The sequence below is a fragment of the Dunckerocampus dactyliophorus genome, chromosome 10 (assembly GCF_027744805.1).
Source record: "Dunckerocampus dactyliophorus isolate RoL2022-P2 chromosome 10, RoL_Ddac_1.1, whole genome shotgun sequence".
Classification (NCBI taxonomy): domain Eukaryota; kingdom Metazoa; phylum Chordata; class Actinopteri; order Syngnathiformes; family Syngnathidae; genus Dunckerocampus; species Dunckerocampus dactyliophorus.
In genome coordinates this window covers 12592670-12613554 of record NC_072828.1, presented here as the reverse complement: position 1 = coordinate 12613554, position 20885 = coordinate 12592670, and the positions used below count along the sequence as shown (strand labels likewise).

At 42.2% G+C, this 20885-nt stretch overlaps 3 protein-coding genes and 1 long non-coding RNA gene across 6 annotated transcripts in view; 2 read left to right on the top strand and 2 right to left on the bottom strand.

Moving 5' to 3' along the window:
• The window catches only part of fyco1a (FYVE and coiled-coil domain autophagy adaptor 1a), a 42313-nt gene extending 40620 nt beyond the window's left edge, over window positions 1-1693 (bottom strand). The window contains exons 1-2 of the mRNA XM_054790580.1: window positions 1602-1693; window positions 1432-1488 (exon numbers count right to left, since the gene is read on the bottom strand). The gene's annotated coding sequence lies outside the window, so the exon portion shown is untranslated. The remainder of the gene's footprint in view (window positions 1-1431; window positions 1489-1601) is intronic.
• Window positions 1694-3433: 1740 nt separating this feature from the next.
• Window positions 3434-9248, top strand: LOC129189173 (torsin-1A-interacting protein 2-like). Of its 2 annotated transcripts, none has more exons than XM_054790588.1 (7): window positions 3434-3573; window positions 3977-4055; window positions 4134-4235; window positions 6039-6227; window positions 6331-6462; window positions 6560-6706; window positions 6866-9248. In XM_054790588.1, the coding sequence occupies exons 2-7, from the start codon at window positions 4010-4012 to the stop codon at window positions 7621-7623; spliced, it is 1374 nt and encodes a 457-aa protein (XP_054646563.1). In that variant the 5' UTR covers window positions 3434-3573; window positions 3977-4009; the 3' UTR covers window positions 7624-9248. The 2 variants fall into 2 exon arrangements, with proteins under 2 accessions (XP_054646563.1, XP_054646564.1); XM_054790589.1 differs by having other exon boundaries at window positions 3435-3573; window positions 4134-4184.
• On the bottom strand, window positions 5501-17152 carry LOC129189177 (uncharacterized). Its single transcript, XR_008572750.1, has 3 exons — window positions 16842-17152; window positions 10454-10917; window positions 5501-7582 (listed from the first exon to the last, which is right to left on the bottom strand). It is a non-coding gene; the product is annotated as an uncharacterized LOC129189177 (long non-coding RNA).
• On the top strand, window positions 9514-20615 carry olfml2ba (olfactomedin-like 2Ba). Of its 2 annotated transcripts, none has more exons than XM_054790585.1 (8): window positions 9514-9889; window positions 10474-10737; window positions 10840-10947; window positions 14034-14195; window positions 14648-14852; window positions 15355-16113; window positions 18409-18585; window positions 19709-20615. In XM_054790585.1, the coding sequence occupies exons 1-8, from the start codon at window positions 9716-9718 to the stop codon at window positions 20323-20325; spliced, it is 2466 nt and encodes an 821-aa protein (XP_054646560.1). In that variant the 5' UTR covers window positions 9514-9715; the 3' UTR covers window positions 20326-20615. The 2 variants fall into 2 exon arrangements, with proteins under 2 accessions (XP_054646560.1, XP_054646561.1); XM_054790586.1 differs by having other exon boundaries at window positions 9515-9889; window positions 10545-10737.
• Window positions 20616-20885: the final 270 nt, after the last annotated feature.

Genomic DNA, 20885 nt, shown 5'->3' with positions numbered 1-20885 from the left:
CAGTGCAGGTGAACTGGTCCTCCTGATGTTTTTTTTGGTTGTTTTTTTTTAATTATTGGAATTGCCAGCTTACCTCCTCAGCATCCGTTCTGCTCGACTTCCTTCTCGGCCACCACAGGCAAGACAAGATGGGAGATGCGGCTCCACAGTCCGCCATACTTGTCTGTGTCCATATCGTCGAAAGCTATTTGGTCGCTGGAGCCCACCAGTCTGTCCTTGAGATAGTCTTGCACCATCTCCTCCACAAACCTGAGCTCACCTCTGACCTCATCCTGAGGCAGCAGGATGGTAAATAATAGGAAGGCCTCCTTGTATGCGGCATTTTCATGGTCACAGTAGCGATAAAAAATTAGCGTGGAACCCGGTGGCAGCTCCTCCAGGCGATGGATGACTGCGGCCAGTTGGCTTCCTCCAAAGGCTGCCTGCAACTGCCTGTCGATGTCCAGCTTTACCTCGTCGCTCCCTTGGCCTGCTTTGCTTGCTCCATCTATGTGGAGCGTGGAAGCTTGGAGGGCTGACGAAAAGGCGGAAGCCAGGCCCTGTGCCAGGCAGGACAGTGTCTTTTCAGCCCCGCGCCCAGATGTCAGAATCAGACTGACGGGCTCTGTGGGCTGGGCTGTTTGGAGGTGCTTCTCCAAGTGAATCCTGCTCCTCGTCCACAGTTCTTGCCTCTGAGTCTGGAAACGAGCCTCCAAATGTAACAAGAGGTCTGTAAACATCTCGAGGCTCACTGACCTGGATGGATGCCTCGCACCACTTTCTAATCTCTGGTTCAGAGAGATCATCTTGCTCTTGTGAGCAAGTAGTGCAACAGAGCAGAGCAACAGCAGGAGCACAAGCAACCAGCAGAAATAATGAAGAAAGCCTGAAAGAACCACCAGAAGTTTTGGACAATGACAAAATTAAAAATATTTTTTCCAATGAAATGTTCCAATTCAATTAACACATAATCTCCTATAGTCGCAGGGTGTGTGGTCTACAAAAATAAATAACTGCCAGTGTCTATAATTAGTGATGGGTCAAAAAATGTTAACATCTGTGGCTGTAGACAATATTCTGATGTGGTTTTTATTAACGCCACAAGATGGCAAAGGCAGCATTTCAAGTAACATGAGCGGTCAGCATCCAGCAGCTTTATCTACCTCTGCATGTTACGTTTTCCCTTCCACTTTCTCCAAATCATTGGCTCAAAAATTAGCTTTTCACATTTCATAAATAACATACCCATACCGTAACACTACATCTCCCATGTCTGACACATAATGTGGCATGCTTTGGACCATGAGTTGTTTCTAGCAAATTAGAACAATATGGTCTTGCATGTCATGCTTTAAAAAAAAAAAAAAAACCAATGTAAAAGCCATTTTTTATAGCTTCTATTAGATTGTGCTCAAAAGTGGGGTGCGTTCAATATGAAGACATCAGTTTTACCTTTCGATGCATCTCCAGCAGAGCACTTCCCGGTTACACCTCTTGTCTCTCTGTCTTCTGAGTAAAAGACACAAAATAAAAATCACGTTACATTAACAATAACACAAATCATAAAGACAACATTGTTGGCTTCATTAAACCTCCAAATCTGATTTGATGGCTCAGTTGACCTTGTTTCTTGTGCTGCTGGACCTTTTCTTTTTGAGTGGTAATGTTTGTGGCTCTCTGACGCACAGTATATGCGTTCACAGAGGGTGTATAGCCACTCGAGATGCTCTGGTGGTTGACTGTTGGTATACCTACAGATGGAAGAGAGGATGTTAAACTCAAGTAATTCTTGTGCATCATTTAAAGAGGCAAATCATTCAGTAACCCAGCTGCCTGTCATACCAGAGTTTTTTGTTTTAGCCGCCATCTCCTTCTTGTATTCGGCCATGCTGGCGATCTTGCAGACATACACATCACTGTCCAAAGATCTTGTGTAGGACTTTGTGGGTGTTACGGGTGCTGTTGTTGAGGACTTCACTGAAGACCAAAAAAAAACCCAAAACACAACAGCTACTTACCTGGATCACCCATTTGAATCCAGATGGAGAAATGGTCTCACCTTCTTTGGCTTTCATCAAGTCTCTGTCTGTGTTTTCAGTCAAATGGCAGCGTTCACCAAGCACTACGTATGGGGACATTTTCACATCTCCTAGTCTGCCTGTTATATATGAAAAGTAAACACAACAATGGTTGTTAGTGGCAGTTTATTAGGAAAACAATCAACCATGATTGCACTTCATTTCATAGAATTGTGACCTCTGAGGTCAATCAATTCTGAATTAAGCTAAATTTCAGGGAAATGTCCGCAAAATTCCAATTTAAGTAAACACTATGCAAGACCACAGAGTTCTGCATGTTTTGCTTTTTCGGGACATTCATTTCACGGTAAAGATCAGCCACAACAACGAGGTGTTACACGAAGAATAAGAAGTTATTTGGAGTACAGTCTTCGGCATCACTATACGTCACTTGTTATCAAAGTTAAAGTATCGTTTGACTTTGTTTTATACTTGCGACAAGTGAATTCAAAGAATGACATTTTGCCACACAAATCTCTTTCGTCATTTAAGTTTAGTTTTTCTAATAATGGCTAACTTCTTTTTGCACTTGCACAGTCCATAGATGCACTGATATAAAGACAACTTAAACATAGGGAAAAATAAACTTGGCAAAACCCTTACTATGCACTATTTTTGGCTGATATAGATGAGAAGGATGCTGCTGCTGCTGAATTAAATCTTCCTCAACATCCATTTCCTGGTCTTCATCTGTCTCTGATTTCTGGATATCCATCTCCTTATCATCTCCACTGCCACCCACAGTTTCTTCTGCCTCCAGTCGACTCTTCTTGCTAGGGGACTCTGTAAGGTAAGATACGTTATTTTTTCGGGATAGTTAAAGCACTTTGAGTGTGTAAGCTAATTGTTGTTGAAGCTCACCTTCATCTTCTGAGTCATTCTCCACATTTCTGGACCCATTGACAGTTGGAACAGAAGCAACAGCAGACTGCTTTTCTAGCCCCCTTTTGGACCTCTTTAGGGGGCCTCTAGGGGTCGCCTCATACGTAAAACCTATTTTAAAAAATACGTGGGAATGACATGATTAGGTGTCTTCAAGAACAATTACCTGAGTAAAAATAAACACGCCAATGAACATATAGCAGCTAATCCTTAAACCAAAGCAAAGCAGCAGGACGACCGCTAGCTGCGAGATCTAATGTCATTTCAATTGACGGTTGTGCTTACTTTTTACTGTCGACTGTTGTCGTGTCGATCTTCTCAAAGGCCGATGGACCATGTCCTCAGAAATATCTTTATCCATTTCTGCAGCGTTTTAACTTGACTAAATGATGACAACACAAGAATTAAACAATACGTCCCAACATCGTGCTCAAAACAAACAAAACATCTAACGGAAGAAATCGGCGGGAGGACAACGGGAAGCGGAAGAGAAACGTTTTTTTGCAGTTGTAGTGGTTCCCCCAGAAACCTACACCCCGATGAAAGGTTCTGACGGGAACGACCTGTCAGTGATAGCAACGATCACATAACACCAGGCTGCTGTTGGCCGTTTTTCACGGGGATGTAATTGAGCGTGAGTTCCTTGTTTATTTTTTTAATCACCATTATTCACATAAAAACAAATACATTAGTTTGGTCGAAGGAAGGTTTCTTCTTTAGTTTACATTACAATGCTGCTAACTGTCGGCTAGCTTAGCCTCTTGCTAGAGCATATCGGTTTCGTTACGATGATGGTTTGTGTGTGAATGCGTTATTATTGTGTCACACACTTTTTTGTTGTTTGCATACATTTAACGTATGCAGTTGGCACAACTGTGTGAACTTTAGGCAAATAGAATATATTGTCCCTGTCATATAGCTGTACACGTAATCATTTTGGACTCTGAACACTTAGAGCATTGGTTATCTTTAGTTGATCAACGTGCTAGTGCTAGCAAACCTTATAATATTTTATGCGTTTGGATATTTTTACCCAGTAAAAGATCACTCACTGAAGCTCCCAAACAGCTATGGAGGATCCAGACAGGGCTGGAAACCACCGTCAAGACACAGCAGGTACTGCAATGGGAAGCTATCAAGTGCTAATTGGTTTGTGTGTAATTGTTACTAATGTGACATGTTGTGTCTGTTCAGGTGCCGAGGAAGAGAAGAATCAGTCTACGAATGAGTCTGCACGTGAAGGAGGTCTGGATAATGTGATTAACACAAGGCAGCACCACCACACTGGCGGCAAAAGTGTGTTGCAGTGACAGATAAAACCATACTGTATCTATTATGTTTTTTAAAAATCCATAAATGGCGTCATTATGGTTCAGGGGTTTATTTACCCAAACCGCAGTAGTAGCAGCAGTGTATTGCCTAACACTGCAGTAACAGCTAAGTTCATTGTAACCAATATCGCAAGCGTAACACGCATGAGCTTCACAACAACAGCTGAGTAGCACAACCATTTTAAAGTGCATGCAGAGGTAGTAATGTTTATGGATGCTGACCACTCATGATGCTTCAGGAGTTAATTAAAAAAAAAAAAAACAGGATGTTGCCTACAGCCTAAGTTAATTTGTCTTGATCTGCTGTCATGACAAGACGTGTGCCCTCGTCGACTTGTGATACCTAGCACTACTGCACATGCGTATAACAAGGAAACCAATGTTGCAAACCTCGAACTGTGTCCCAGAAGGTCAAGGTTTATTTATAAAGCACATTTAAAACCAACAGTTCATGCTGTCTTAAAGTGCTGTACAGATCACAAAAATAAAATGCCAAAAATTTAATAAAATAGCCAAAATAAGAAACATGTAACAAGTTTAAAAATAAAATAAAATCAATAAGAACAAAACATTTCATACAATAAAATAAAATAAAACAATTTAAATAAAACATTTTAATTACAGCCATTGCGTCTTTAGTGCCGATTTATAACACTCCACAGATGGAGCGGTTTTAATTTGCAAAGGGAGAGAGTTCCATAATTTAGGGCCTGCGACTGCAAAAGCTGTCTTCTCTTCTTTTTAGTCTAGTCCTAGGACAATGTAAGAGAGAACGGGAAGTAGTAGAGTATTTAGACAAAATAACCCAATATTAGTGTATTTTGTCACATTTTATACTACAACCTATTAAACAATGACATTTGTGATTTATCATGATATGCATGTGAACGCATCAAAAAGTTCGAACAATTTAAAGAAGGCATCACACTCGCAACTGGCACTATGACATCAGAGCATCGATAAATAAGCTACCTTTTATGATATAAAGTAGGTCTATGTGTAACCCGCCCTGCCTGCACCGGAGCTTGAACACAGGATCTTCGTAATGGGAGGCGAGGGCGCTGACCATGCGACTAAAAGCCCGGACTGTCGGCCGCGTGTTCAGCGCAGCTCTTGAGGCAGAGGGAGTGAGGTTTTACCAACGTACACTCGCACAGCCCACAGGCTGGCATCCGTTACACTCACCCCCTCAAACCTCACTCCCATCCGGGTCACGGCACCAATGTAACCCGCCCTGTTTCGCATTGCACCGGGGCTTGAACACAGGATCTTCGTAATGGGAGGCGAGGGCGATGACCATGCGACTAAAAGCCCGGACTGTCGGCCGCGTGTTCAGTGCAGCTCTTAAGGCAGAGGGAGTGAGGTTTTACCAATGTGCATTCGCACAGCCCACAGGCTGGCATCCGTTACATATATAATGCAACAATATGACACTGCAATTACCTGGGGAGGATATAGTCATAAAACATTTTGCCAGTCAAAATAATCTATAATTCCATACACAAATTGGGTTATTTTGTCATAACACTCTACTCTCCCTAAAAAGTGACATAATTTGACGGTTAGAACATTGAAAACAGGTTTCTTTGTTATATGCATGCACAGTAGCGCTAGGTGGCACAAGTCGATGAGGGCACAAGTCTCGTCATTACACCAGCGCTAATCAAGAGACCTCTGCAGTGAATGGCTTATGTAGACCACACACATGGTGACTGAATAAGACAGCATTTATGGTATTTAGCATTTTGTTCATAATCCTATTCTGCAGATCGTGATCAGGCTGAGGAGAGGTCTGTGCCTTTGACAGATGATGGATGGAGTCAAGGTGAGCTCGGCAAGAACAACGTGGAGACGAGTGCCGCCTCCCCTCCACCAGACCACGGCAGAGATGACTGTGATGATGGCAGAGGGGTGCAGAGAGATGAAGCGCCGGCAATGAAAGCAGAGGAGTTTGCTGGTCAGTGTTCCCCTATCTCCATGACAGCCTCACAGTATTTTTGTGAAGTGACTGTAGTTACATTGTAGTTAATTTAATGCGGACACCTAATTTTTTACTCTAGCTGAAGAGGACCAACCGAGGAATGATAAAGCGCTGGAAGAGATGACAGAAGCAATGGTGGGCGACACAAACTACAATCAGGTAGACGGTCCCACAGCAGTGCTCCAAGAAGACACAAACAATGAGGAAAAAGGTAAGCGAAACTTCTTTTCCCCTTGTGTACTGCCATAATAGTACATGTAAATATAAAACTGCTTATTTTGTTTACATTCCTCCCTCTCGTTGATCAGATATTGGACTAGGCCTGAACACCGGTTCAAGTCCTGAAAAAGTGTTGCTGGAGGAGCCATTGGATGACCTAAGGAGTAAAGTGGAGACCATTGGTCCAACCACTCAGGAAGCTGGTTTAGCAACAGAAGTCACTACCAGTCCTGGAGGTGTGCCATGTACAGTAATTGATGATATTAATGACAACCCTCGCCTTGATAACCTTACTGTGTGCTGTAGAGCAGTGAGAGTGCTGACAAAATGGAAGAAGGGGATAGTGATGAATAATGTATATGTCCAACATACTGTACATTCTTCTGTCCATACAGTTACAAGATACCTGATAGCACTTAGCATGGTGGTACTTGTCGCCATCCTGGTGCAGCATCTCCTCCAGCCTGAGCCTCCGCTACCAAGCAGTGTTCCGCAGATCGACATCTTCCTTAAGGAAATGGACAAAGTCAAGACTCGCTTCCCTCACCAGCGTCCAGAGCTGTGGAGCAGGAGCAGGATCCACCTGAAGAGGCACCTCCTAGCGCCTCAGCCCAGCGAGCCAGTCAGTCTGATCTTGACAGCGGGAGTCTCAGGCAGGAGGACGCTGCGGTGCCTTGCCCACGACCTGGCCTCCGCCTTCTCCACTGCCCTCAACGCTACCGTCCTTCACATAGACTGCACCAGCAAAGTCGGTGAGGACAGCGACCAGGTGAAGCTGGACATTGATGGGCAGCTGCAGAGAGCCTTTGAGGGAGACAAACCTGTGGCAGTCATCCATCGCTTCGAGCAGCTGCCTCCAGGCTCCACCCTAATTTTCTACCGCTACTGCGACCATGAGAATGCTGCGTACAAGAAGACGTTTCTCATCTTCACCGTGCTGCTGGAGGACGAGGAGGAGATTCCTGTCGGGGCTTCTCTTAGCAGCGTGGAGGAGATGGTGGATGACCACCTCCAGAGGAAGTTTCTCTCCCATGACCACCCCATGGCCTTCGACAGGATGGACCTGAACAAGTACGGTGGACTGTGGAGCCGAATTTCTCACCTCATCCTCCCTGTGGTGACAGAGGGAAGGACTGAGGAGGAAGGCTGCTAGTAGACGCTAAGTTGTATCCACCTGGTGACCCAACTTGATGGTGGTAGTGGCCATTTTGACAACTTTGTTGCTTCACCTTCAAGGCAAACATAACACTTGTGATGCTACTGCAAACTTTTTTTAAATTACCTAAGGAGCACATTTATGAAGTGAACTTGCACTCTAAAGTAGAGAGACCTCTGCCAAGGCCAACCAATGCTATTTTAGACCAGTACAGCATCTCTGCATGTGCCTGAATTTTGGCTGTCAAATTGTCACTGTTAAATTAGATTACATTGTACTTTATTAATCCCACAGCGGGGAAATTCGCTTGTCACAGCAGCAAGCAAGATACACAAGTAAGGAATACAGGAATAAGATCAGATAAAAAATAGGTATAAAAAATATAAAAAGTCCTTAAATGAAGGATTTTTTAAATGCCCTCAGTGTTAGCTATAAAACAAAAATCAGAATTAAAATTGTGTTTTAAAAGCATAGTTCAGAATTTTTGACATGAAGTTGTATGACATCCCTATCAAACTCTTTACTTAATTGGCCCCAACAACTAAGCGGAACTACGTTCCTCGTCACGGATCTCCAACCAGGACTTGACTGACGGGGCCAATTGGGGGGGGGGCTAAGCCACCATTGATGTACTACACTGCTGATGAGGATGTCATACAACTTCATGGCAAAAAATCCAAACTATCCCTTTCAGTAAAAAGTTTGGCTTCTGAAAACAATATGCGTTCAAAAAAAGAAATAAATATGCATCAGAAAGATGCCTCCTCGAAAAAATCAGACCTAACAATCGCTTAAGAGTTATTTTCTCTCCCGTTGTACCACTGCGCACTGTCGCCTGTCCATTGTTGTGTATGTGTTTCAGTGTTTACATGCACAGTCTTCATCTTCATCCGAGGAGGAATTTTTGTGATGCAAATGTATTACTACTTTGAATGTCTTGTTTTGAGAAGCCAAATTCTTTAAGTGGCCCTGCCAACTAACCCAAACTACATCTTTCATCACCGAAATCCAACCAGAACTCAACTCGCAGAACGAAGTGGGGGGGTAAGTCACTGTTGACGCACTACACTGCTGATGGGGCTGTCCTACATCTTCATGTCTAAAAAAGCCAAACCCTTTATCTCTTTAAATCTATACCTGGTTACGGAAAAATCTTTTATTTTTTCTTTCCATAATCCTAAGGAATACCACACAAACAAACAAAAAATTCCTTCGGAACAAATGTAAAGCTTGACTCAGGAGTTAATGGGGTGTCTTATATGTAGCTTGTGTACGGTATGAAAAGAAATGTGTAAAATAAAATGATTTGTAATTTAAGTAATGATTGTTCTCGAATGGATAATGTCCTTATTTCCTACTTTTTACTCTATTTAATATCCTCCATTGAGTTTTTATCAGTGCTATTTCAACGCAAAGTAGGATCACCAGTTAATTATTTCTGACATTCGCCAGCTTTCTATACTAAACTGCAGTATTTTTTGTTAGTTTTTCCACAATCCTTCTGTGGCACTGTGTGCCTTAACTGAGCTTCCTATATATCCAAACATTTGTCATACAACAGGAAGCCAAATACTTGTAATAATGTGCCTTCATCAGCGTCATCAAATAAAGACTAGACTTCTCAGGCTTGTGTCTCCTATTGTAGTACACGCCTGTACCACTAGAAGGTAGCACAGACATCCATGGTTGAGGCACATTGTAATATCCAATGCAATGCATGCCTAAGGAAATATCAATGTAACAATATGTTTATTATTGTGGTTTGCAGATCTGTGGAACTCCAATGCATTGTTTCTAATATTTAGCATTTGGTTGCTATTCTTTTAATGTGCTGATTTATTATTGAGAGTGGAACTCCTCCTCATGACTTTGCAGCAGGCCCGCCTCCTGTCAGCACTCACACATGCACACACAGAAGTGCACACCCTTTTCCCCACTCTCCATCAGTGCATTAACATCATGGCGTCATAAAACCCCATACAACTTCTCTACAGAGTGACTGGAGCCATGAGGAGGCCAAGGACTATTCAGGGCTGTTAAATTTAACATTGCAACTATTTCCCCCCACCTCTGAGAGACTCTCAGCAGCATGCTGAAGTTGTGCATTGTGGTGATCGTCGTGCACTGTGCAATTTTTGCACAGGGAGCTGCTGTAGCACCAAAGAGACCGGCTGCGGACTCCAGGCTACGAGCTGACATGGAGGCTCAGCAAAAAGATAAGTTGCAGGAGGTGACAGATGACCGGGAAAATATCCTCTTTAAGGTAGGCTCACATGTGCACTCACAAATGCATCATTATGCACAGTTAGGTCCACAAGTATTTGGACAGTGACAGTGAGTTTATTGTTTTTTGGGGTTTTTTGCCTTTCACTAACACCACATTGGTTATGGAAGAAGAAGATGTCAAGTGTCTACTTTCAGCTTTCATTTAAGAGCTTTCACAAAAATATGATGGCATTCACCATTTTGGAATTACATGCATTTTGATGCAGAGTATTTTAAAGGGCTCTAAAATACTGTATATTTGGACTATTTACTCATAGCTACCACAAACAAGCAGCATGTGAAGTAGCTGCAAATGATTCTCATCCAAGTATTAAAAATGAAGAAAAGTACATCAGCTAAACCCCTGAAAATGAAGCAACTCTTCATAAAGTTCTTAACTTACAGCCGAAAGTCGACACTTGATTGTTTTCTTTGAGTTCCATTGTGGTGCATAAAAGGCAAAAATGACAGAAACTCACTGGTTACTGTCCAAATACTTGTGGGTCTGTCTGTCATGTGGACACCTCACAACTTGTATGCAGATACGTGCAAAAATACATACCGTCCTTTTTGTCTTTGTAGCTGCTGGGTGATTATGACAAAGTGAAAGCCGTCTCGGAAGGCTCTGACTGTGGCTGTAAATGTGTTGTCAGACCCCTGAGCAGGAGCGCCTGCCGACGGATAGAGGAGGGCAGCGCGGGCGCGCAGGATACATACACGGTGGAGACCATCACATCCGGTCCGGAGTGTAAGTGCGCCTGCATCGCTCCTCCGTCAGCGGTCAACCCCTGCGAGGGAGAGCTCAGGCTGAAAAAGCTTAGGGAAGCTGCAAAAGATGATGTCAAGGTGAAGCATCACTCTGTTCTATTAATTATATTTATCACACAAGATCATCACCCAAAAAACAAAGGATCATCATCCTCAAGTTGGTCGATTTGATCATTCTAGCTGGCCACCATCCTTGAGCTTCTGGAGGGTTCCTATTATGGGATGGATCTACTAAAGCTGCAGTCCATCATCGGCAATCTGGTGGAGCGAGTGACACACATTGAAAAGGTACCAGATGAGACAGAAGACTGTTATGAGGATCACAATAATGACCCTTTCAGCTTCAGTTAAGGGCTTCACATGATGCAAGCAAAAGTATTGGGACACCTTGCCATTGACATGGAAAGGAGTGAGTATCTTTCACTCTTCCAAGACTTTGGAGTGTGCCTTTTAACCCAATGGATGGCTTTTAATGGGGGTTCTTCCGTGCCAACCTCACCCCAGCATGCCTTTATGGACCCTGCTTTGTGCACTGAGGAACAGAAAAGGGGCCTTCCCCAAACTGTTCCCACAAAGTAAGAAGCATACATCCATCCATCCATTTTCTATACCGTTTCTCCTCTTTAGCGTCGCGGGGGCATGCTGGAGCCTATCCCAGCTGACTTCGGGCCACAGCCGGGGTACACCCTGGACTGGTCGCCAGCCAATCGCAGGGCACATATAGACAAACAACCATTCACACTCACATTCATACCTATGGACAATTTAGAGTCGCCAATTAATTTTTGGATGTGGGAGGAAACCGGAGTACCCGGAGAAAACCCAAGCACGCACGCACGGGGAGAACATGCAAACTCCACACAGAAATGTCCAAGTGAGAATTGAACCGGGTCTTCCAGTTCTCCAGACTGGTACATGCTAATCACTAGACCACCGTGCGGCCCAAGAAGCATACAATTGTGTCAAATACAAACTGCGACGATGTGGTGTGTCCCAATACTTTTGTCCATGAGTCCAGATATGTCTCAGTACTTTTGGCCATTGGGTGTCTGTTGCTTGGTCAGGTCAATATTTATCAACGTTATATTATTCAACTTCAACATCATTACTGTAGAATAAAAGAACATGTCATCAAAAATACTCGCTGGACACAACGATAGGTACACCTGCACACTGCAATGACATCCATCAACAATCATTTTTCATTTCAAAAATACTGTATGTTCATTTACAGTGGTGTGATGGCTTTTTCTAATATTTCCTTCACCTCATTGTGCTAAATAAAAAGGGAGCAAAAATAATAGAAAATTCTTCCAATCTTTTGCATTTGCACCTAATGTTGTGGCCATGGAATAAAGTCATGTGTGAGAAGTGTTGCATCAGAAAGGAAGACGGTGTCACAGCACTATAAAAATGTGGCGGGCTTTGCCTCCTGTATACTTAAATAAATCCTAAATTGTAATCATGGTCGGGACAAAATGATGGCGTTGTTGCATCCTAGTAGAGGTAAAGAAACAAAATAAAGAAAGCAACAGGAAGGGAAAACCTGCTCACATTATCATCAATATTGTCACTGTCACAATGTTTGAATGTTGACTGGGGGTTGCTGCTGGCTGTACTGACATGGGATATGACAGCAGCCATTGTTAGAAACACTCAAAATAGATCCAGTGTTTTTCCCACCAAGTGACCACCACAGACTTTATTTTTTGCATGTGGAAAACCTGAAAAATGAGCCACCATGCAGTCCTGCAGTATTTATACTGTACATATAAAGCCTCTAGTATGTATTTCTTCATACTGTGGCCGGAGTTTACTCAACTGCTGAGAGTACAAAGCACGGGGGTGGGGGTTTGGGCTATTTGTACGAATGCATTTTAATTATTATATGAAAATATTTGTAATATTAGTTATAGTTTATTATTTTACAATATATATACACATAATACTACAAATATTAATTTCATCTTATTATAGTGTTATAGTTATAGTTGGTATTGGTTGGTATTTTGTAATCCCATTTTTGGCTCAATTCTAAGATTTTTGGTGCTTTGGTTCCAGAATGCCCTGCACTACATAACTTTAAAACGCCATTACAGACTTCAGCTTTACAGATGCCACGCCTCCATCGTAATGCTATTGCAGACTTCAGCTTTACAGGTGACACGTCTGCCCGAAGGCACACAGCAACACTTTCTCTTTAAACTCCATCGTAAACGGCAGCTTTACAGATGCCACACTTCCACCCTAACTCAACAGGAATGACGCATGTGCCCTGCAGGCGTTCAGCAACACTTAAACTCTGGCGTGAACATCATCTTTACAAATGACATGTCTGCCCTGCAGGCGTTGTGTGTGTGTGTCTTGTGTCAAAGATGTGTCTAGCATGACACATGGCTGTGTCAGCCATCGTAACGGCAATTGAAGACACTTGAATTTTTTTTCCCCAGAGGTGAGGTGTGCCACTTCTTTATAGAGTCTGGTAAGTCCAGCCCACACCCCCGCAAAGATGTTTTGCTTGATGACGGCCATGTTTTTCAATTCTGGGCTAATTTTACTGACATGTTTGTCAGTCCCCTAAAAGTTTGTACCAAATTTAACGGTGATTGGGCTAAGCACCCTTAGTTACAGAGGGTGTTTTGTAGAGTGCACTGAGCTGTCTGAGAAATTTCAAGTCAAACCGACTTATCAGGGGACAAACTTTGGGGTTTAAAACAATGTCACCATGTGGTGCACTCAGAAAAATAATAGCACAGGCAACACATTAAAGGAAAACTGCACTTTTTTTTGGAATTTTGCCCATCAGCCACAATCCTTATGTGAAACGTGAGCACATGTATTTCTCTTTTTTCTGTGCGTTCTAAAGAGAGAAAAACAGTTAGCCCAAGAGAGCAATTACAATCCACATCATGGGACACACCTATTTCGACGACAAATCCCTCTAAAAAAACGCCAACAATTGTTTAATTTAAATATATACATATATATATATACACACAAACACTCATTTTTTGAAGGTTTTTTTTTAGGGCTTTTATGTGTCCCGTTACGTGCATTGTTAGCTCCAACATGCTAGCTGTTTTTCTCTCTTTAAAATGTGCAGAAAAGAGAAAGACGTGTGCAGTCATGTTTCACATAAGGATTGTGAATTCCCCAAAAAAGTGCAGTTTTCCTTTAAAGGGTTCATGTTTTCTTAAAATGATTGTGTGCAGCGGTTCATCGGTGCAGCAGACGTTTACAAATAAGAGTGTGCTAATTTTTTTACATGACTGTAGATGCCAGCATCCCACAACATTTTTTAAACTATAACGTCCAATGAAGATGGCATTCTTTACTGTCAGAACTCATCAACATTTGTCCATGACTGTGTGAAGGTTATGGCCTTGAAGCACACCACAGATGAGGTAAAGACCCACAAGAACCCTCCAAACCCTGACGATGCTAATAAGCGTTGGACTACACCCCCGCCTTCACTCCACCAGGATGACCAGAATGAATGGAACCTGAGCAGACCAGGAGCCTCTCAAAAACCAACGGTAATCCCTGACAACATTAACAAATGGGGGTCAAAGGAGTATGAGAAGCACAGTCCTTCGTGTTAAGAGGAGGCCCTGCTGACCGATGACAGCATGCATGTGAAATGGTGATCCTGTCCAGAAGTGTTGGGTGGGCTTTCCCCCCCACCACCCACAAAAAAAGTGATTCACCATGGTGGTATGTTTCCTCAAGGGCTTTATGCAGGGTTATTGATGAAATATAAAACGGAAGAAAAATTGTGATGATGAAAACAGCCCGAAGATGCAAGTCTAGTACATAAACTAAAAAGTTGTCTTAATTTGGAATATTTTCGCCAAGTTTATGTCACAGTGTTCCAACTACTAGAAGTAAATATTTATTGTTTGCAAAAATTCACCATGTTTAAACATGCAATGTTGCATCTTTCAGGATGGTTTATGTTTTTTTTTCTTTGTTTTGTTTCCACAAACAGGAGACATTTGTTGCAAGAACCCAGTCCAATGCTTCGGCTCAAGTCACTGAGGTGAAAGCGCATTCCACTCCCAAAAAGGGGGCAGACAAAGAGGTTCCTCCAGGGTCCAAGAGTGGTCTCAATGGGATGATCATCAGAGGAGTGACTTTTTACAAGTCAGAGCCTGAACCAGTGACCAATGACGATGGAGAACCCGAAGAGAACGGTAGGTTCTGCCAACCCTGAGTTAGCTGAGGTAATTTGATGTAACCTAGGGCTTAATTAAACTTTCTTTCAAGATCTTCAAACACTGGTAGCTGAAGTATTTCTGATTGTTTCTGTGACCACATTTTTGAATCTGCAATTGGGACAGCGCACTTTCACAAGAATGAGGCAATATGTTTGTCACTTTGTTAGCAGCTACTTCCTGGTTCATGGAGAATGACCTGATATGTTAGCATTAGATGGAGAGGATTCTACTATTAGGATTAGGATTACAACTCAAATGGCAAAACACATTTTTAATCCAGATTTCATTTAATGGATACTTACACAGCACATGCACCACCCCTCTACAGAGGTATTGTCGTTATTGTGTCAACTTGCGAACTATCAAACAAACAAGACAACCGACATTGATTAAAACCTTGGTAGAGGTAATAAATACTGTAGAATTTAAACATGAATGTTTCATGCTGACCTCCTGCCTTTCTCCATCCTTCGTGCAGATTTTGAGTATCATGGATTCAGTGGAGATGGTCCAATAGACCTCCTGATTGAGGAAAACCTTCTTCAACACCGAGTCCCTCGCCCTCATCCTGGGCGTAGGTCATTTCGACCTGTGATGACTGGCCTCTCCCATGGCTCCAAGAAGACCAGCCAGACAACAACACAGACAGACACAGAGCCCACAACTAAAGCTCTGATTGAGGTGATTAATGACATCGATGCTACTTCACAAAAACCTCTCACAACAGACCGTGCATCCCAGTCTTTGGACTTCACCACTTTGATGGACGCCTCCGCAACCAAAGAGATGCTTATAATGTCCCAAACTGATGAGAAGGTAACCACCGCGGTGTTCACCACAAGACCTATCACCATAGAAACATCAAGCGTGGAGATGAGCAATCCAACGCAAGCCACTGAGGCACCAAACACCACTCTAGAGCATGTAACCACCAACACTGAGGCCAATCCAGTCCACCCTTCAACAGCAAAAGCCAACCAGGTTACTGTCATGACACCACAAGAACCCACCATCCTCTCAGAGTCTTCCACCCCAGGGTCACCGCACACTTCTACACCTGTGACTAGACCTGTTACAACATCTCCCTCAGCTACTACAACAACCACCGCCACCACCACTATCCGGGTTCCCCAGGTCAAACAGAAGTACAAGATCAGCTGGGAGGAGGAAGAGGAGGATCACCAAGAGTTTGATGAGATGATGCAAAGGCAGGAAGGAGCCACGGCAAAAAAAAATGGTAAATTGAGACATTGCCCTCAGAATTCTTTATTTTTTGCTGCATGATCCAGCCATCCATGTTCTAGGGTAAGCTGGAGCCTATCCCAGCTGGCTTTCAGGAAAAGGCAGGGTACAGAGCTTCTACGTCTACGTATCACTTTATTGAGTTGTGTGCAAGGAAACAATGAATGTTGTGTAAAACCTCCACAGACTTAAAAATAATCAATGTATTTTACCGTGTAACACATTTGATGCATTACACAAAAATATTGGGAAAAAAAAAATAATTTGGACCTTTAAGAACACATTGGCCCCTATTGGCCCACCGGTGGGCAAACTGTAGCTAATGTAACAATATATAAAAATGTAATGCAACAAAGATAGGAAGATTTATTTCTAATGGGGATTACAATACCAACAAAAACTATTTAAAATGTATTTCATCAAAACAGTAATTGCTTGATGCCAAATTAGCATACATGTTAATTAGGATGTGGGGTCCAGTACCTGGACAAAACCCAAGAAAGAACAAAGAGCAAACTCCACATAGACAGCTCTTCTATTCTCTGAGCTCTTACCTATCAATAATGGCCGAGACTATGCTTTTTTAAAAAAACACAAACCAAAAAAAACAGATAACTGTAGTTATTCTTGATTTATTTTGGGTATGTCATGCAGGTGGATGAAAAATAATTGTGTTTGAAAAATATACATGAATAAGTGCAGTTAAAAACAACGCCTACATACCTGTGTGCGAGGAACCAACAATGAGGCGTTGTTTGAAGGCACCGCCATCTGGCTCTGCTGGTGATTAAAAACGAGCGCTCCGTCAGAAAGGACGACGAGCGCACGACTGGAAGTCAGCCGGCTAGCTATAGCATTAACAAAGTACAAAGTCGTATTTACCGACAGAAAACGGGTTTAGCGTACACAACGACGTGCACAAAACGCCTTGAACAACACACGCAATAAAACTACGGGGCCTGATCGCCATTAATCGCACTTTCACATATTTAATTATCTTAAAATTGTCGAAAAACTTCCACCTTAGCTACTCTCCACAATTAACCTGCTGGCAGGAGCTCGCGCATGCGTCCTTACGTCACACGCAAGAAAATTAATATTTATTTTCCATACATCACTTCAAGAATTTCAGACTTTATGAAAACTACCACATATTAAATTATTTTTATGGATGTTAAACCTTTTAAATATGATGGCCATCTTGCTTCAGCGAAGAGACGTTCAAAGGCCCTTCAGCTGTCTGAAAGGAAGTTGCTCTTGATTTGGGCAGGCAAAAGTCAGGAAAGAAAGAGGGATAACTACAAAGAACAAGAACCATAGTCATGGTGTAGATCGGTGTTTCCCAACCTTTTTGTCTTGTGTACTCCCAGAGCCTTTTTGTCGTATCACCAGTACCCCCTCACTCATACAGTATGTGTTGATAATTCTCGAAAAGTAGAATGTAACACAGGTTATTGTTTCCCCGGGGAAACTACTTGTAGCACACAAGTTCCATTTCATCGTCTGGGTTAATATGAAATGACAAGACAAAAAGATCAAAGTGATAAGCACTACACAGCAAGCTTAACATCAACAGATCAGCAGACGCACATATGGGGCAACTACTAATACTACATGGAATGACAAACAACAACGTACATAGCATCAAACATGTAATATTTGCAACTATTTACAATGCAGTCCAGCAAAGCATGCTGGGAAGCAGGAAGTGTCCCCAGCTAGAAATAAATAAATAAAATAAATAGTATAGGGATGGGGTTTTGGTGGTGATTAGCCTTGGATATTAAAGATTAACAAAAAAAAATGGTTTGATTGCGTTAGCATTTTTTATGTAGTGCCAGATACTACCCTGGCCCAAAAATGCCTCACTGACTTGCAATTACATTTTTAGCCTCACTGCATTTACATAATAAAAACCATGCATTCTGTAATGTTACAGTATTTGGAAAGAATAGCAGTGATATTTGACATTTCTATTGTATTCAGCTGTTAACCCATTGTATTCGATGGATGAAATTCTTATACAGAGAAAAACATACATAAATGTGTGAGGGTGGCCTACGGGCTAATATGATATAGAAAAATCATCCTGGCTGAGCTTACTTTTTAAAGGTAGGAACCTACAGCATACTACAATGAATAAACCCCACAGATATTTGGACATTTGTGATGTTCCAATATGGCAACCTTCCATGCATCAGGCTGGTAATTACAGTATTTTCAGATTTGATGAGGAAGGTCTGCAAGTAGCTTCTAAAATCCTCACTCATTGGGGATCTTTCTTCCACAGAAGAATGTAAGGACACTCTGGCAACCATCTCTGAGCCAGTGACTCACAACACCTACGGCAGGAATGAAGGAGCTTGGATGAAGGATCCTAAGTCAAACAACGACAGAATTTATGTCACCAACTTCTATTATGGCAGCAACCTCCTGGAGTTCCAGAATCTGGAGGTTTTTAAAAAAGGTAAAAACCACAAACAATTATTTCATCTTTTTTTTTTCATCTTTGGTAAACCTTTCATGGGTCTTTTACCAACTTCTACTATTTACTTATTTCTGCTCTTTGTCGTTTTACAGCCATTTTCAAAATTCCTTGTTACTCCATTTCAGCAACTCAAATCACCAATTTCTCAGCTTTTGTAGGCACTTTAAAAATGTCAACAATTTCCTTGTTCCCAATCCTTGGTTGTTTTACCATCTCCTTCAAACCATGTTATTCATACAATTTATTTATTTACAGTACATTTTTAAACTTGACCAGTTCACAAGCTATGCCCTTTTTTTGTATTTTATTTTCTAGGGGGTGGTTTTCCCAAGAAGAGATGTGTTAGTGTTAGTGTTAGTGTAAAAAAGGCCGGAAAATGACAAAAAAGTCAGCACGCTGGACTCCCACTCTCATTAGCATTTGTGGTCATCTCTGGGCGTTTAATGAACTCCTGCAATTTTTCCTTACTTGGCCACTTTAAACCCCAAAGTTATGAGTTTTAGCCACTCCAATAAATCCTTTTGTATCATTGTTTGGCCGTTTGACCCGCTCCTACAAATGTCCAACAAGCTTCTTTCCTATTGCTCCTTGACTGCTCAGCCAACTTCAGCTGACTTCGTTCTCCCCAGGCAGTTTTGCCAACTCCACTTTGGTGTTTCCTCTGTCGTTTTGCCGACTTCCTCAAGCTTTCTCATTTCGTATCTTTTGAAGACCATTTTACCAACTCCCACAATAGTCTTATTTTCAAGCTTTTCCAATCTTTCTTGCCAGCTCTTACAGACTTATTGATTTCCTATAATTCATTGGCCATTTTACCCAGTCCAATAAATGTCCCACAATTTACTGTACTTTTGTATCTTTTCTTGGCCGTTTTACCATCTCTCACAAACGCCCCTATTTCATCTCTTCGGTCCTTTTACCAACTTGTACGATTTCCGATCTTGAAAATGTAACCAACTCCTTATTACGTGTCTTTCATCAGCTGTAGTACCAACTTCCCTTAATCTTTTCAGTTTTACTACCTCCTACGAACTTTCTTATTTTCCGTTGCTTCTCGTTGAAGTAACTTCAACGGACTTCCCTCCTATTTTGTGTTTACTAGGCCGTTTCACCAACTCCTACAAGCTTCCTTACAACTGGATTGGCACAGGTCACGTAGTCTATGACGGGGCCTTCTACTACAACCGTGCCTTTTCTCGAGACATCATCAAATTCGACCTGCATCAGCGCTACGTGGCCGCCTGGACCATGCTGCACGACGCCGTGATGGACGAGTCCACATCAGCGTGGGAGTGGCGCAGTCACTCGGACATCGACTTCGCTTTGGATGAGAGTGGCCTTTGGATCATTTACCCGGCAATGGACGACGAGGGCTTCCTGCAGGAGGTGGTCGTCCTGAGCCGCCTGAACCCAGTTGACCTGAGCATGCAGAGGGAGACAACGTGGAGGACTGGGCTGAGGAGGAACCACTACGGAAACTGCTTCATCGTGTGCGGCGTCCTGTATGCTGTTGACAGCTACAACCAAAGAGACGCCAACTTGGAATATGCCTTCGACACGCACACCAACACACAGATGATTCCCAGGATGCCTTTCACCAACAATTACACCTACACCACCCAGATTGACTACAACCCCAAAGAGGGTGTCCTGTACGCATGGGACAATGGACACCAAGTCACATACAACATTAAGTTTGCCTACGTAGACCCTAAATAAGCCTTTGACATATTTGAAATGCTTACATGGATTGTAGATCAGTTCTATATTGGCTAATATCAGTTTTTTGTACCTAAATCCACTCAAATTGAGCCACATTCCTCAGTCCATACAGGACACAAACCCCTTGACATGACAACCTCCACACTATGTTGTTTCAACAAAGGTCAGTTTTCCATTCTATACATGCTTTATCTTTCACTTTTTTTCTTTGTAAAAGCAACCCAAATATGTCTGTCTTGTCTTGTGAAAGCACTTATTCTCTGGTGACTGAGGATGAATAAAGTTCATTAAAGCTTACGAGTGTCAATTGAGATTTTTGATTTTGATTTCCTTTTTTTTTTTACTGCAATCTGCAATCTGTTTTTATACTCTGCATTTTTCAATCTTTCTTCCACCAATTCACCAACCACGACAAATGTTCTTTTCCGTTTATTTTGTAGGGTGTTCAAACCATCAGCTTTTGGCCTTTTACAATGACAATTCATAGTCTCCTTATTTCCAGTCTTTTCTTTGTTGTTTTGCACTCTAACAACCAAACCTTTTTTTTTCTTTAAAGA